Raw genomic sequence first — 18,544 nt, 5'->3', positions numbered from 1 at the left:
CAGGTAGGATATAGTAGAAGGTTATCACTTGTGTTGCAATGGAGAGCTGTGGAAACAGTGAGGATTTGACTGTCTAAAATTGTAAAATGGCAAAAACTTACTAATGATGTAATGGGAATCTTTAATCATGGCTTCCTACCAAATTTGTTCATTCTGAACATGGTATAAAAAATATTACTTAGCATATACAGAGAGCTGCTTCTGAGATTAAAACAATTATTAAAGCTTTTAGTGACCTTATGAGGCAGAGTAACAGAAACGTGGGAGACATAGTGATTCTATGAGTTTATTGAGAATGTTTACTGAGTACCAGGTCTGCATGAAATGCTAGATTACTACACCAAATGTTTGCAATCTTGTGGCATTTATTAAGTAAAAACCCACTAAAAGGAAGGTTCTGCACTTATTCATAGGCTTGTATGCCCCTCAAGACATTTTTGAAGGCTTTTAGAACTGGAAGATGTGGAAGGTTAGGGAAGCTCTGTAGGAAAGAGGTAGATCTTTGGCAGTCTTTTAGGACTGAGAAAACAAGTCCCACCAGCCTCATACTCAAAGTCCCAAGAGACTCATGACTCAAGAACAAAGTTAAGTCAGGTATAGATGGAAACCTAATAAAACTGGAAAACTATACCAGCAATACCACTTTAATCTCTATTTGGACTGAAGTGATCACATCTTCAATCACATAACCAGATACAAAAATGGGAAAACTCACTCTGGTGGAAGATAATATCATTTGAAGCCTATCAGGTCCTTTTATAAACAATTTATGGTGGAAAAAAAAAATCCCAGAACTAAAAAAGTGAATAAGCAAGAATATGACCAATTGGCAGAAAGAAAAGCAGGCAATAGTAGTCGACACACAGATGATTCAGATATTAGAGTTAAGAGGCAGAGAATTTAAGTATGATTAGTATGTTCAAGAAAACAGGAAAAATGATAGATAAATAAGAGAAGTGTTAGAAAACAGGAGATAGTGACAGAAAAAATTCATGGAAGGTTAGAGAATTTCACCAGATAATTAGAATTTTACCACATAATTAAATGGAAATGTAAGAATTGAGAAATATAATATCTGATCAGAATATGCCTATCAGAAGTCAGAATCAATGAGCTGACAGCTCAACAAAAAGTACCCAAACTGTACCACAGAAGAAAAAAATTGAAGGCAGATAGCATAAGAGAAATATGGATTACAGTCAAAAGGTCTAATGTTATTTAATGGGAGTCTATTAAGAAAAGAAGGGAAGAAAATGGCAGAAGAGTATTCAAAACTCTTCTATTTGGGAATTTTCTAAAGCTGGTAAAAGGCAGCACTCCATAGTTCCAAAAGCTTATTAGTCAACTTCAAGAAGGATAAATATAAATGTTAAACTAAAATTATTGAAAGTAAAAAACAAAGAGAAAATCATAAACCAGCTAGAGCTGAAACAGGCATTTCCTTGAAAAAAGCAATGATATTGATAGCTGACTTTTTTTTTTCATAGTCAACAAAAACATTTGCCATATTACCAGAAGAGAAAGCAGAAGTAGATGAAAAGTTGCATACTTAAGCTACATATGATAGCTGACTTTTTAACCAAAATAGTTGAAGCTAGAAGAAAATGGGCAAAAAATTTCCTCCTACTCTATTTTCATACATAAATATGTATGTATCTTTTGCATGTTTTAAACATAATTTAAAATAGGCTAAATATATTGTAATTGATTTAATAATACATCAGGAAGGTATTCATGAATCTTATTTTACTTTTTTAACTTTATTATTACTGAGGTATATCTGATATACAAGGAATTGCACACATTTAATATATATGTCTTAATAGTTTGGACATGTGCATATATCCATGATATCATCACTACAACCCAGGTATGACATATATTCATCATATCCCATATTCCTTGTGTGTAAGGTGGCTTTTTCTTTTTTTTGGTAGGAGCACTTAACATGAGATTTATCCTCTTTATGTATTTTAAACTTAACAATATTGTATTGTTAACTATAGGTACTCCATTGTACAGTCGATCTCTAGAATTTATTTATCTTGCATAACAGAAACTTTATATCCAATGAAAAACAATTCCCCCTTTCTTCCTCCACCCAGGCCCTGGGAGTCACCATTCTAGTCTCTGCATCTATGAGTTTAACCATTTATGATATAAGTGGAATATAAATAGAATTTATAAGATATAAATTCCGTTACATGAAATCATGAATTACTTGTCCTTCTGTGACTGGCTTATTTTACTTAGCATAATATCCTCTAGGTTCATCCATGTTTTTGCTAATGGAAAGATTTCCTTCCTTTTAAATGTAGTATAATATTCTATTGTATGTATATACCACATTACCGTATCCATTCATCTCTTGATGGACATTTGGGTTGTTTCCATATCTAGCTTATTGTGAATAGTTTTGAAGTCAACAAGGGGGTACAGATATCTCTTCAAGATCCTTATTTTAATTCTTTTGATATATACATGACAATGGGATTCCGGGATCATATGGTAGTTCTATTTTTAATTTTTTGAGGAAAACTCTAAATGTTCTCCATAGTGTCTGCATCAGTGTACATTTCTACCAAGAGTGTACAGGGATTCTAATTTTCTATATTCTCCTCAACACTTACCTTTTTGATTTTTTGATAATACCCATACTAACAGGTAGGAGACAATATCTAATGTGGGCTTCATCTGCATTTCCCTAATGATTAGTGCAGTTGAGCAACTTTTAATACACGTAGTGGTCATTTGTATGACTTCTTTGGAAAAATGTCTAATCAAGTCCTTTGCCCACTTTTTAAATTTTTTTGCTATAGAGTTGTAGAAGATTTATTTATATATTTGGATATTATCCCCTTACCAGGTAGTTGAAATATTAGAAATATTTTCTTCCATTCTGGAAATGCCTTTTCACTTTATTATTTCCTTTGCATTGCAGAATGTTTTAGTTTGATTTAGTCCTACTTATTTATTTTCATTTTTGTTGCCTGTGCTTCTGGTGTCATATTAAAAAAAAATCATTTCCTTAGTCCTACTTATTTATTTTCATTTTTGTTGCCTGTGCTTCTAGTGTCATATAAAAAATCATTTCTAAGACCAATGTCCTTATATTTTCTTCTATGAATTTTATAGTTTCAGGTCTTACATTTAATTCTTTAATGCATTTGAGTTTGTTTTTATGTATAGTGTATGGTAAGGGTCAATTTCATTCTTTTACATGTGTTTATCAAATTTTGCCAACACCATTTGTTGAAGAGATCATCCTTTTCCCATTGTATGTTCTTGACACCCTTGTCAAAGATTTTTTGACCATATATACTTGGATTTTTTTCTGGACTCTATTTTGTTCCATTAGTCTATATGTCTTTCATGATACTAATACAATACTGTTTTAATTACTGTACCCTTATAATGTGTTCTAAAATTACAAAATGTGATGCCTCTGGCTTTATTCCCTCTCTTTAAGATTATTTTGAATGCTATCACAAATGAGATTGTCCTAATTTTCTTTTCAGATACTTACTTAATGTATAGAAATACATTTTTTTTGAAACACAACTATTTATGTTGATCTTGTATCCTCCAACTTTGCTGTTACCGTTGGTTAGTTCTAATAGTTTCTTGTATATGTGTTAAAAGAAATACCATATATTTTAGGCAGACAAAAACATCTAAACTTGGGAGACTTGAAGATGTAACAGGTCATGAAATCTACTAGAAAGGATAAATGTGTGGGTAAATATAAATAAATATCCAAAAATAGTTATAAAATCTATTATATATATATATATAAAACTAAAATGCATGATAATCATAACATAAGTGTTGGGAAGGGTAAATATATTTGAATATTTTAAGTTCTTATACTATTAAGAGTTGTGAAAATTAAAAATGTATTTTATATTCTCTGGGATAAAGACTAGCAAAATAGTGCACAAATGTTAATAGAAGAAAACCCGATTTTAAAAAAAGGCAAGAACAGAGAAAAATAATATATAATATATGGTCTGGATAGAAACTAAATATTAAAGTTGTATATACAAACTCAACTGTATAAGTAACTGCATTGGAAAGACATGTACTAAATACTTCAGGTAAAATACTAACATTTTTAGATATTATTAAGAAAAAAACCACAATTATATGCTGTTTATACAAATCACATTTTAGCTATATGGTCCCAGAAAGGTTGAAGGTAAAATGATAGAAGAATAGATATGCCAAGTAAATACTTACCAGAAGAATCCAAAATTCCTGAGTTGCCTGAAAATTAGATAGATGCATTTCTAAATACATAGGTCAACAAAAGAAATAGCAGGAGACTTTAACATGGTTCTGGGACTAAGGGTGTAGGTGGTATGACAGAGCCCTAATTAGTTGCTTAAAGCCTTGTAACACTGATTTTAAAAAATTTGTACTTGTAGTGCTTACTGTGGTAAAATACCTTTTAAAATTCTTACCTTAATGAAGTCTCAAAAGTTCATTTTCACTTTTGTTTCCTTTGCCTTTGGAGACATGTCTTAGAAGTTGCTGTGGCTGATGTTGAAGAGGTTACCGCCTATGTTCTCCTCTAGGATTTTGATAGATTCCTGCCTCACATTGAGGTCTTTTATCCATTTTGAGTTTATCTTTGTATATGGTGTGAGAGAATGGCCGGGTTTCATTCTTCTATACATAGCTGTCCAATTTTCCCAGCACCATTTATTGAAGAGTCTTTCTTCCACTGGATATTTTTTCCTGCTTTGTCGAAGATTATTTGACCACAGAGTTGTGGGTCCGTATCTGGACTCTCTACTCTGTTCCACTCGTCTATGTGTCTGTTTTTATGCCAGTACCATACTGTCTTGGTAATCACAGCTTCGTAGTAAAGCTTGAAATCAGGCAATGTGATGTCGTCAGTTTTGTTTTTATTTTTCAACATTTCCTTAGCAATTCGATGTCTCCTCTGGTTCCATACAAATTTTAGGAATGTTTGTTCCAGCACTCTGAAAAATGCCAGTGGAATTTTGATCAGGATGGCATTGAAAGTATACAGCACAGATATAGACAGATATAGACTATTGCTCTAGACAGCACAGACATTTTAACAATGTTTATTCTTTTGATCCATGAACATGGAATGTTTTTCCATCTTTTTGTGTCTTCTTCAATTTCTTTCATGAGTGTTCTGTAGTTCCTCGAGTACAGATACTTTACCTCTTTGGTTAGGTTTATTTCCAGATATCTTATGCTTCTTGGAGCTAGAGTAAATGGAATCAATTCTCTAATTTCCCTTTCTATATTTTCATTGTTAGAATAATTACACTGATACATATACATTGATACAAATGCATTGTTAGAATGTATAAGAAAGCAAATGATTTCTGTGTATTGATTTTGTATCCTGCCACATTACTGAATTGCTGTATGAGTTCTAGTAGTTGGGGTGGAGACTTTGGGCTTTCTATATAAAGTATCATGTCATCTGTGAATAGAGAGAGTTTGACTTCTTTGCCAATTTGAATACCTTTTATTTCTTTTTGTTTTCTGATTGCTGTTGCTAGTATTTCTAGTACTATGTTGAAGAACAGTGGTGAGAGTGGGCATCCTTGTCATGTTCCTGATCTCAAAGGGAAGGCTGTCAGCTTTTCCTTATTGAGAATGATATTCGCTGTGGGTTTTTCATAGGTTTTATGAAGTTGAGAAATGTTCCCTCTATCCCTATATTTTGAATAGTTTTAATCAGGAATGGATGCTGTATTTTGTCAAATGCTTTTTCTGCATCAATTGAGGGGACCATGTGGTTCTTCTCCTTTCTCTTATTGATTTGTTCTATCACATTGATTTGCGAATGTTGAACCACCCTTGCATGCCATGGATAAATCCCACCTGGTCTTGATGGATAATCTTTTTAATGTACTGTTGGATCATATTGGTTAGGATCTTGTTGAGAATCTTGGCATCCATATTCATCAGGAATATTGGTCAGAAATTCTCCTTTTTGGTGGGATCTTTGCCTGGTTTGGGAATCAAGGTAATGCTGAATTCATAGAAAGAGTCTGGAAGTTTTCTTTCTGTTCCTATTTTTTGAAACAGCTTCAGGAGAATAGGTATTATCTGTTTTTTTGGATGTTTTGTAGAATTCTCCACGGAATCCATCAGGTCCTGGACTCTTGTTTTTTGGGAGGTTTTTGGTCACTGCTTCAATCTCGTTACTAGATATTGTTCTATTTAGGCTGTCAATTTCTTCCTGATTCAGTTTTAGAAATTTATAGATTTCCAGGAATGCATCCATTTCATCTAGGTTGCTTAACTTACTGACATATAAATGTTGATAATAATTTCTGATGATTGTTTCTATTTTCTTGGTGTTAGTCGTGATCTCTGCCCCTTTCATTCATTATTTATTAATTTGGGTCCTTTCTCTTTTCTTTTGGATTAGTTTGGCCAGTGGTTTATTGTTCTAAAGAACCAGCTTCTAGTTTCATTGATGTGTTCTGCTGTATCTCTAGTTTCTAACTCATTGAACTCTGCTCTAATCTTGATTATTTCCCTTCTTGGGCAGGTGGCTGGCTTAATTTGGGGTTGATTTTCCAGTAAAGAGTGTTGGTGTGTTCAGGATTTTTTTGGTTTTTTGGAGTGAGGCTTGGATGGCTATATATTCCCCCACCCCAGGACTGCCTTTGCCATATCCCATAGGTTTTGGACTGATGTGTCTTCATTCTCATTGGTTTCCATGAATTGTTTAAGTTCTTCTCTGATTTCATGGTTGATCCAAACATTCTTGAGCAGGATTGTCTTTAGCTTCCAAGTGTTTGAATTCCTCCCAAAATTTTTCTTGTGGTTGAGTTTCAGTTCCAAAGCATTGTGAGAATAATCAGGGAATAATCTCAATCTTTTGGTATTGGTTGATCCCTGATTTGTGACTCAGTATGTGGTCTATCTTGGAGAAAATTCCATGTGTGCTCGAGAAGGATGAGTATTCTGTTGTTTTAGGGTAGAGAGTTCTGTATATATCTATGAGGTCCATCTGGTCCAATGTGTCATTCAAAGCTCTTGTTTCTTTATTGATTCTCTGCTTGGATGATCTATTACTGAGAGTGGCATGGTAAGAGCCCCTACAATTAATGTAGTCATATCAGTATGACTCTTTATTTTGGTTAACAGTTAACTTATGTAGTTGACTGCTCCCATATTGGGGGCATAAATATTTATAAATTGTTAGATATTCTTGATGGATAGACCCTTTAATAATGATGTAGTGTCCTTCTGTATCTCTGACTACTATCTTTAGCTTAAAATCTAATTTATCTGATGAGAGAATCACCACCCCAGCTTTCTTTTGAGGCCCGTTGGCATGTAAGATTGTTCTCCATCCCTTCACTTTCAGTCTGGATGTATCTTTAGGTTCCAAATATGTCTCTTGTAGACAACATATGGGTCCTGTCCTTTTATCCAGTCTGCAACCCTGGGCCATTTTTTGGGGAACATTTAGGTTGTTTATGATGAGAGTGATTATTGAAAGATAAGTTTTTATTGATATCATGTTGCCTGTGAAGTCCTTGTTTCTACAGATTGTCTCTATAAATTTCTGTTCTATGTCACTCTTGGGTTCTTTTTTCTTTTATAGAATGCCCCTCAATATTTCTTGTAGTGCCACCTACTCTTTTAAACCTTGCCGGTCTTATCTCTCCAACCATTTTGAATGTCAGCCTTGCTGGATAGAGTATTCTTGGTTGCATGTTCTTCTTATTAGTATCCTGAATATATCTTGCCAGCCCTTTCTGGCTTTCCAGGTTTCTATGGACAGGGCTGATGTTATTCTGATAGTCTTTCCTCTGTACATAAGGCATATCTTCCCCCTAGCTGCCCTTAAGACCTTCTGTCTGAAATTATGATTCGTGAATTTCACAATTAAGTATCTGAAAAGCTTCTGTACAGCAAAGGAAATAGTCAACAAAGCAAAGTGGCAACTCACAGAATGGGAGAAGATATTCACAAATGACACTACAGACAAAGGGCTGATATCCAAGATCTATAAAGAATTCCTCAACTGAATGCTCAAAAAACAGATAATCACATCAGAAATGGGCAGAAGGCATGAACAGACATTTCTCCAAAGAAGACATATAAATATTTAACAGACAAATGAGAAAATGTTTATTATCATTAGCCATCAGGGAGATTCAAATAAAACCACATTGAGACACCACCTTATACCAGTTAGAGTTAGAATGGCCAAAATTAGCAAGACAAGAAACAAGTGTTGGAGAGGATGTGAAGAAAGGGAACCCTCTTACACTGTTGGTGGGAATGTAAGTTGGTACTGCCACTTTGGAAAATAGTGCAGAGATTCCTCAAAAAATTAAAAATACAGCTACCCTATGACCCTATGACCCTACCCAAAGATACAAATGCAGTGAAAAGAAGGGCCAGATGTACCCCAGTGTTCATAGCAGCAGTGGCCACAGTTGCCAAACTGTGGAAAGAGCCAAGATGCCCTTCAACAGATGAATGGATAAAGAAGATATAGTCCATATATACAATGGAATATTATGCCTCCATCAGAAAGGATGAATACCCAACTTTTGTATCAACATGAATGGGACTGGAAGAGATTATGCTGAGTGAAATAAGTCAAGCAGAGAGAGTCAATTATCATATGGTTTCGCTTATTTGTGGAGCATAAGGAATAACATGGAGAACATGGGGAGATGGAGAGGAGAAGTGAGTTGGGGGAAATTGGAGGGGGAGACAAACCATGAGAGACTGTGGACTCTGAGAAACAAACTGAGGATTTTGGAGGGGAGTGGGGTGGGAGGTTGAGTAAGCTTGGTGGTGGGTATTATGGAAGGCACGTATTGCATGGAGCACTGGGTGTGGTGCATAAGCAATGAATCTTGGAACACTGAAAAAATAAAGTAAAAAATTAAGAAAATACATTGGACAAAATATAAATAGGATGAGAATAAAATGAAATCATTAAATATTTTAATTAAACAATAATAAATATACAAATACAAGATGTAACTCATACAAAATTTATAGGCTTAGAGCAAAATTTATAGGCTTATAATTATATCTTAGAAAAGATTAAAGGCTGAAAAAAATCAATGATTTAATTTTTCAGCTTACGCTCAGAAAATAAAACAAATAGAAAATCTAATTAAAGGTAAATTTTACAAATATCGGGACAGAAAATGGGATATTACTACAGCTCTTACTTTGGACATTGAGAAGACTAAAAGAGGGTATTATGAATAATTTATGCCATTACATTTTGTTATTTGGACAAAATGGGCATATTCCTAGAAAATGCAACCTTCCAAAACTAACCAAGGAAGATATAAAAAGTCCTGTGTCTGGGATCTGTTAAGGAAATGTGGTCAGTGTTGTACGGAAGTGTTGAATCACTATACTGTACACTTGGAATTAATATTAAACTGGATGTTAACCACACTGGAATTTAAATAAAAAATTAAAAAAAAAAGAAAAAGATGGTGTTGATTAAGTAGTGTGAAAGCAAAATTTTAAGTGAGTGTACTAGTTTTTATAAATACACATAGAAACAAAAAATGAATTTTACTTCAATTTCACAGATGAAAGAATGTAACAATTATATTATTGAATAAATAATTGACTAAATAATTTGAATGAATAATTGAATAAATAAGGTGACTACAGAATTATATTGCAGTGTTCTTTGCCACTCTTCCAAAGTTTTAGTATTCAAGGAAGGCATATAGATCTTTCTAAAAATCTATTTGGCTTTCCATTGTTCTTAATGATATCCCTGATGATTTAGGTTTTCCTTGATGATCTCCCTGAGGATTTTAACGATGCTTTACATGAGTATAACATGGACATTACAAAAGCCTTTGCCTCCTTCCTACTAAATGTTTCCAAATTGGCTGATATGAAACAGGAATATCAACTCCCATTGTCAAAAATAGGTAAGTATATCTTAGCTCCACTGTGGAACAATTTAAAGGGGAAAAAAAAAAAAAAAGAATTTTTTCCAGAGGAAGAGAAGAGCCTGGGAAGGATCAGTATGTCTTAAAAAAATCTGCTTTCCAAAGAAGGAAACTCTTGATTTTTAGAAGCCAAAAGGGCAATGGAGAATAAAAATAAAGAGTCATTTATAAACCATCTTGATTAAAGATTGCTTTCGGGGCAAGCCTGGAAAGTGCAGTAAGGACATTTATGAAATGAAGAGAATATGAGAGACCATTCTATCACTCATTTTCTTGAAGAAATATGTATAGACTTGGAAGATTACCTGGACCCAAACTCTGGTTCTGCTATTCTTAGAAGGGAGACCTTGGGCAAGATTCCATATTATTTCAATAATCCATATTCATGCCTCAATTTTCTCAAAAGTTATATAAAAAAGAGAATGGCATTACAAACCTAGTTTGGGTGAGATTTAAATAATTCAGTTAATATATATGAATATCTTAAAACAATATCTAGCACATAGTAAACACATTAATCTTTGCTCTTATTTTTCATAAGCCATTGGATATAAATTGAGGGGAAAATGAACAGGAAAAGCTGACTTGGATAAAAGGAAAGGGTTGAGTCATGGGTAGAAATTTCCTAATTTTATTATACCCTAACATCTTCAATTGGAAAAAGAAAGCAGAGCCTATTACTTCCTGGGCCTATTAAAGTGAGAAGCAGCATGAACAAAAGTAAACAGTAACAGTGGATCATTGTGAGCATCTCAAAGGAAGCAAAATAGGAGTGCCTTCATTACAAATTAGAGTCACCTTTGGATGCACAATCTGGTGCTTTTTGAGAGCAGGATTAGAGGGGATGCCTGGGTGGCTCAGTTGGTTAAGCATCTGCCTTTCACTCAGGTTATGATCCCGGAGTTCAAGGATGGAGTCCCATGTTGGGCTCCCTGCTTAGTGTGGAGCCTGCTTCTCCCTCTGCCCCTCCTCCTGCTTGTGTGCATGTGCTCTCTCTCTCTCTCTCGAATACATAAATAAAATCTTTTAAAAAAAGAATGGGAATGGAAAAAATATTTCTTCTCATATGCCATTTCCAAACCCATTGACAGTGGCCTCTTGGGATACCCTCGCTGGAATGATTGTGAGGCCAGATCTAAGTTCGGTGGGAAAAAGCTTCAAGGTAATAACAATAATTCTGTGTTAAAAGAGAATGCAATTTAAAGGTAGTCTTTTATTACCTGTTGATCAAGGAACTAAAACATAATACCAAATTTCATAATATTGATAACATTAACAGCTAACATTTACTGAATTATGCTGTGCCAAGATGTGCAACTCTCTTAAAAAAAAGTATTTTATTTATTTTTCAGAGAGAGAGCACAAGCAGGGGCAGCTGAAGGCAGAGGGAGAAGCAGGCTCCCCACTAGGCCAGGAGTTCAATGTGGGACTTGATCCCAGGTCCCCGGGATCATGACCTGAGCCAAAGGCAGAGGCTTAACGTCGACTGAGCCACCCAGGTGCCCCATGCTACTCATGCTATGTGATATACTCATCCAGTCTGTCATAGGTCCTGGAAAGTTGAATTACTCCATTGTAGCATGGTCTAGAGAATGTGCATAAAGTGTAACAATTTGGCTGATTTTTTTTAAAAGCTAAACTATTCCAACTTATTGTGGCCAGATTTCACAGGAAAAGAATGTGAGGACTCTGAACTTGTGTCTCACTTGATGAACTGCAAAGAAGGAAGAGTAGCTATTTCTCCATTTGTTTGTCTCTCTGGGAACTCTGATGGTGATTTGCTTCAACCAAATACTCCAAACCATGTAAGTGGAAAATGGGGTTTATACTTTAAAGAAGAATTGAATGCATGCTTCTATGCTGTTTAGAAAGAGTTCAAATTTCCCAAATTGAAAAAAAAAAATCCAGGTGTATGAACAGAAATATCCAGAAAATGGTACTCTTGAGGCCAATATGATTTCAGTTTTTCAGTGTTGACATGAGGGACCCTCCTCCATTATACAGCATTCCCAAGTATCACCACTTTTCTTCTGTCTTTGTGGTTTGACGCAAGTTTGTTGTGAAAAGAGCACATATAACTATCTTGAGGCCTTCCTGGTTTTGCTATAAATGTTATAAATCCCATATGTATTCTGGATCACTGATGTCCAAAATGGTGTACAAAGAACTAGACACATTGGGAATATGTTGGATAATTCACTGAATGTTGGAATAAACTTACAGAAATTTAATTTTTATTTTAACACAAAGTTTGAGAAAGAAAATAAGTTTTGTTATATTTGATGTTATGGTTTGACACTAGGGTTTGAACTCTATTCTAGCCCCAAATCAGATAGTCCTCTTATGTAAAATAGCCCAGTATCACTTAAAAGAATTTTGAAAAACTAAATAGACCTTTGTGAATTTTAAATGGACACCTACATTTTTGTCACAAGTTCTACTAATTTCTGATGATATAATTTCCAGCTTCAGATAAACTTTGATATGTTAAAATAAAGTTACCATATCATTTTTAATGTATAAAATGTAATCTGAATGCTGAGGCACTTGAATACTCATAATTATGAAGTTAAAAACAGTCAAGAATAAAGTTTCTAATGATTTAAAATTTGCTAAAGTTCTTTTCTCTTATATTTAGATTATACATTCTGCAACCTAATTTTACCTTAATGTAATATATTTTTAAACATTAAGCTACCCTGTCTATCACATTTCTTAGCTTAAATAGTATGCAATTTCAATTTAAACAAGAATGCAATTTCAGTAGTATACAACAGGTTATTTCCTGTTAATTGCAGAAACTTAAATATAATACAAATTTTGAGAAGTAATTACCAAAAATAAAATTAATGTTATATTAGAAATGTATTAATGGGATGGATGAAACTATTTCTTTTTAAATTAGTACAATAACTAAGAATGAATATTTACTTATTTTTAGAATGAAACAGTTCCAGCTTCAAATTTTAATTTGAATGTTGAGAAGCCTTATTCAAATAGAAAAGTAGCTCAGAATGGAACAACTTTTATAACAGTGATACACAATTCTTCTAATTCTTTCTGAGCTGTTTGTCCCAAATCACCTACCAGTCTATTATCACAAACATATTTTTAATGATCTCTTAATTAACAACTTAATTAGATCCACTGTAATTTTGCTGAATTCAAGTAATTGGAAACAACCTAATTTAAAAGAAAAAAAGTTATTTTTTTGCTTAGTCCTTAAGTCACCCATTTTCTTAATAGGAAAGCAATATGGCTCTTTGTTGCTACTCTGTACATTTTTAAACCCCAAGAACTTTGAGGAAGCTTTTTGTTTTATAAGATGAGAAAAAAATCATTCATGAAAAAAGAGATGAGAAAGGACTTTTTTAAAAAAATTGATAATGTACATGGTTTAAAAATTACTTAGAGACCACTGCTCCAGGTCTTTACACTCATGGGAGTTGTATCTTAACAGAATGTGGGAGAATGTGGAATTCTGAGATAGAAATAACAGAGGACTGAAATTAGCTTATAAGATCAATAATTTTATGAAGCTTGGGGTGCCTGGGTGGCTTGGTGGGTTAAAGCCTCTGCCTTAGGCTCAGGTCATGATCCCAGGGTCCCAGGATCGAGCCCTGCATCGGGCTCTCTGCTCAGTGGGGAACCTGCTTCCTCCTCTCTCTCTACCTGCCTCTCTGCCTACTTGTGATCTCTGTCTGTCAAATAAATAAAATCTTTAAAAAAAATTTTTATGAAGCTTTTTCTCTGTATTTTATTTCTATAATTATAATTTCTTATGTAAGAAGTTTGTAGCTAATCACATTGAAAATAAGACATTAATTATTAAGTATTATAATTTCCCTTTTTTTTTTCTATTTTACAATTAATTCAACTTATGGATAGTAGGTCACATTAACTTTTGCTTCCCTTCCATGTGCACATTTTTCCATGGGGTTTTTGAGGAACACTAATACAGTTATAATATGATATAGTGTCTTCGTCTTATTGCCACATAGTCACCATCAATTAGAAGAGATCTTTAAGGTACAAAGCAGGAACTAATACAGACTTTTCACTGTTCCTGCTGGTGTGTTAGAAGAAGCAGGTTCTATATCATTTATTTTGAAGCATCCTGCGCAGATGAGTACGCCTTGATGGCGACATGTCCTTTGCCTTACCCAACTCACTTTATGCAATTTTACTTTACTAATGTAAGTTATAATCTCTCAAATCTTATTTTGCTTTTATTATTTGTTACATTTTAATGTAATGCTACATAGGTATTCATACAATCTTTAAATTACATATAGATAAGCTGTAAAGCATTAAACTAAAATGAAAACCCATGGACTCAGGACCCATGTACTCCTCCTCTATTTTACTCCCTTGTCTTTCCTCTTTCTCTAGAATACAAATTATCCTGAATTTTGTGTTTTTAATTCTCCTTTAAAAAACAGCATATTCCAAAGTTCCTTTTTCTATTTGCTGTTTTTGATTTTTATAGAAAGTAAAAGAATACTTACTCTAGTCTCCTGGATGTTGTTTTTTGCTTTTGTTTTGTTTTGCTCTTTGTACAAGATTCATTCATGTTGTCAGTTGAAGCTCTATTTTATTTTCACTGCTTCATAATATTTCAGAGTGTGGATATAAAACAAGCCATTGATCTAGTTTCCTCTTAAAAACTGTTTGTGTTTGTTTTTATTCTTTACTGTTACAAAAAGGGCTGCTACAAAAATCTAGTGCCCATGTGCAATAGTTTCCCTGGAATGTAAATATTCTGGATTTTTTAGGTCAAAGAGGTTTCTGGATCATAATGGAATAAGAACAAGAACTTATAGTGATAAAAGAACTTTTCATGCTACCACCAAATCATTTGAGAAAGTAGTTGTACTGATTAGTGTATTAGAGTAGTTCCTATTGACCCTGTATAGTTTTCATAAAATGACCAGACATGAAAGGCTATTGACTTGTTAACTTGCTATTCTTACTTTTTTTCTCTTTCCTTGTATCTCTCTCTCCCCTTCCTTTTTATTCTGGTGATTGGGTTCTTGCAGTTGTTAGAGTTGAATTCTTCTCTTGAAACACAGAAGGCACCAGATCTCTGATACTCTGTTTATAAGATATCTCTTATACCAATTAGGATAATGAAAAAATTAAAATTAGCTTTTCTTTCCAAGTGACTCTTGTTATTATTCTCATGGCTGGACAGTTGAAATTGCCGAGTACGCTGTGAGGCAATAATGTTCGTAGGTGGTACCAAGTCATTTTCTAGACTTGCTTAGGATAGCACCAACCCAGTGTGTATGAAAGACACCCTCTTACTTCATCATGAACAGTGTGCTTCAAAAAAGTTGAATAAAGAAAGGAACTATAAAGCACAATATAAGAAAGCATAAACTTTCTTTACACATAAATAACAAAAAGATTTGTGTTTCTTTAGGTCATTCTACGCACAATTGGTATCAATCACAATCAGGCTCCTGTGTTGTGGTCACAGATACTTGATAACCAAGGAAGAAGAATGCCACTTAATGCTTACGCACTTGATTTCTATAAACATGGTTCCTTGATAGGACTAGTCCAGGACAACAGGTATGTTTTATCTGTCTTCCCCTATCCACCCCCCCAATCTTTCAACTTCTATCTTTCTGTGTCCATGTCTGTACTCATGTCTGTGTCTCCATCTTTCTCTTTCATTTCTACCTCTACCTGTGGTTTACCAGCAAAATCTTAGAACTTAGGGTGACTCACTTGACCTAAAGATGTACCCTGCAGATATATTTTCATACTCTCACAGATGTGTTTTTATTTATTACTATCCTATTTATTGATTATAAGCTATTTAAAAAACTCACCATTAGCTGCAAGAAGTATATAAAAAGGTATATAACTCACACTTCTGAAGATTGAGCATAGGACAATTGTTTTAGCTCTTTGTCCTTGCCAAAGGACAAATCATTTTCAAAAACAGTAAGGAAGGGTATATCCTCTTGGATTTGCCTGAAAGTAGAGAAATTGGTCCAGGCACTGAGCACATAGATGTGATAGGGGCATTCTGTCACACTAATAAGTAATTCAGTAGAAAATTTGCATAAAATTTTGAGCAGTTTTTATTGAATTAAAGGATTTAAAACTTGGGACACTAGATAAATATTGATTTTTTAAAAATTTCATAGCTCACTGATGCAGATGTATTTTATTCCTTTTTAAAGTTTTTTATTTTAATCACCTTGTGTTCATTATGACAAGTGCACTCCTTAATCCCCATCATATATTTTACCCATCCCCCTCCCCCATCCCCTCTGGTAAACATGTGATTGTTCTCTATAGTTAAGAGTCCATGAGAGACTATGGACTCGGAAAAACAATCTGAGGGTTTTGAAGGGGCGGGGGGTCGGAGGTCAGGGTACCAGGTGGTGGGTATTATAGAGGGCACGGATTGCATGGAGCACTGGGTGTGGTGCAAAGATAATGAATACTGTTATGCTGGAAAAAAAAAAAGAGTCCATTTCTTGGTTTGCCTCTCTCTCTTTCTCTTTGCTTGTTTGTTTTATTTTTAAATTACACAGTGAGTGAAATCCTTCAGTATTTATCTTTCTTTGGCCGACTTATTTCACTTAGCATTATACTCTCCTGCTTCATCCTTGTTATTGCAAATAGCAAGATTTCATTCTTTTTTATGGCTGAAATATATATATATATATAATTTCCATTTGTCAGTTGATGGACACTTGATAATGGACTGCTTCCATATCTTGGCTGTTATAAATAATCCTTCTATAACAAAGGGTGCATATAGCCCTTTGAATTAATGTTTTTTTTATTCTTTGGATAAATACTCAGTAGTGTGATTGCTAGATAGTAGGGTAGTTCTAATTGTAACTTTTTGAGGAAACTCCATACAGTTTTTCATAGTGGCTGAACCAGTCTTCACTCTACTAACAGTGCAGGAAGGTCATCCTTTATCCATGTCCTTATGAACACCTACTGGTGTTCTTGTGTTTTTTTTTTTTTTTTTTTTTTTTTTTTTTAGTCATTCTGACAAGGATGAGGTGATATCTCATTGTAGTTTTGATTTGCATTTCCCTGATGGAAAGTAATGATGATTGTCTCCTCATGTGTCTGTGGGCTATCTGTATATCCTTCTTGGAGAAATGTCCATTCAGGTTTTCTGCCATTTTTTAAATGGACTATCTGCTTTTTGGGTGTTGAGTTTTATAAATTCTTTATATATTGTGCATAGAGTCCTTTATCAGATATCTTATTTGGAAATATCTTCTTCTATTCCCTAGGTTGTCTTTTAGTTTTGTTGGTTATTTCCTTCACTGCAGAAGTTACTTTTTTTTTTTTTTTAGTAGGGTCCACACCCAACACGAGGCTTGAACTCACAACCCTGAGATTAAGAGTCCCGTATTCTACCAACTGAGCCAGCCAGGTGCCCCTGAAGCTACTTATTTCATAGTCCAAATAGTTTGTTTGCTTTTGTTTTCCTTACCTCAGGGGATCTATCTAGAAAGAAGTTACTATATTAAATGTCAAAGAAGTTATTGCTTGTGTTCTCTTCTAGCATTTTTATGGTTTCAGGTTTCACATTTAGGTCTTTAATCCATTTTCTTTTAAAGATTTTATTTATTTATCAGAGAGAGAGGGAGACAGAGCGAGCACAGGCAGACAGAATGGCAGGCAGAGGCAGAGGGAGAAGCAGGCTCCCTGCCGAGCAAGGAGTCCGATGTGGGACTCGATCCCAGGACGCTGGGATCATGACCTGAGCTGAAGGCAGCTGCTTAACCAACTGAGCCACCCAGGCGTCCCTTTAATCCATTTTTAATTTGGAATTACTTTCTTCTTCTTCTTCTTCTTCTTCTAGTTGCTTTGGCTATTCAGGATCTCTTGTGGTTCATACAAATTTTAGGATTTTTATAGCTCCGTGAAAAATGCTGGTTGTATTTTGATAGGGATTTCATTCAATCTATAATTGCTCTGTGTAGTATAAACATTTTAACAATATTTGTTCTACCATTCCATGAGTATGGAATGTCTTTCCATTTCTTAGTGTCGTCTTTCATTTCTTTCATCAGCATTTTATAGTTTTCAGGGTACAGATCTTTCACCTTTTTGGTTAGGTTTATTCCCAGGTATCTTTTGTTTTTGATGCAATTGTAAATGGGATTGATTCCTTAATTTCTCTTTCTGCTGCTTCATTATTGATGTATAGAAATGCAACAGATTTCTGTACAATGATTTTGTATCCTGTGACTGTACTGAATTCATATTTCAGTTCTAGCAGATTTTTAGTGGTCTTTCTGGTTTTCTATACATAGCATCATGTCATCTGCAAATAGTGAAATTTACTTCTTTACACAATTAGATGTCTTTTATTTGTTTTTGTTGTCTGATTACTGTGGCTATGACCTTAGGGAAAAACTCTCAGTTTGTTCCCAATGAGGATGATATTAGTTGTGGGTTTTTCATGTATGGCCTTTATTATATTGAAGTATGTTCCCTCTAAGCCTGTTTTGTTGAGGGTTTTTTTTTTTTTTATCATGAATGCATGTTGTATTTTATCAAATGCTTTTTTTGGCATCTATTGAAATGATCATATG

General features: G+C 34.1%; 1 protein-coding gene across 7 annotated transcripts in view; it reads left to right on the top strand.

Moving 5' to 3' along the window:
- Positions 1-18,544, top strand: part of DDX60 (DExD/H-box helicase 60) — a 109,203-nt gene that overhangs the window by 81,435 nt on the left and 9,224 nt on the right. For 6 of the 7 annotated variants that reach the window (XM_004758121.3, XM_004758120.3, XM_004758119.3 and 3 more), the window contains 3 exons: positions 9,788-9,935; positions 11,619-11,761; positions 15,382-15,533. In XM_004758121.3, the coding sequence (XP_004758178.2) occupies positions 9,788-9,935; positions 11,619-11,761; positions 15,382-15,533 (443 nt within the window). The remainder of the gene's footprint in view (positions 1-9,787; positions 9,936-11,618; positions 11,762-15,381; positions 15,534-18,544) is intronic. The other variant, XR_006606242.1, reaches the window with a different exon arrangement.

Source organism: Mustela putorius, unplaced genomic scaffold (assembly GCF_011764305.1).
Source record: "Mustela putorius furo isolate JIRA1106 unplaced genomic scaffold, ASM1176430v1.1 tig00000242_pilon_pilon_pilon, whole genome shotgun sequence".
Classification (NCBI taxonomy): domain Eukaryota; kingdom Metazoa; phylum Chordata; class Mammalia; order Carnivora; family Mustelidae; genus Mustela; species Mustela putorius.
Note: the sequence above shows the minus strand (reverse complement) of the source record. Positions and strands in the feature narration are given on the sequence as shown.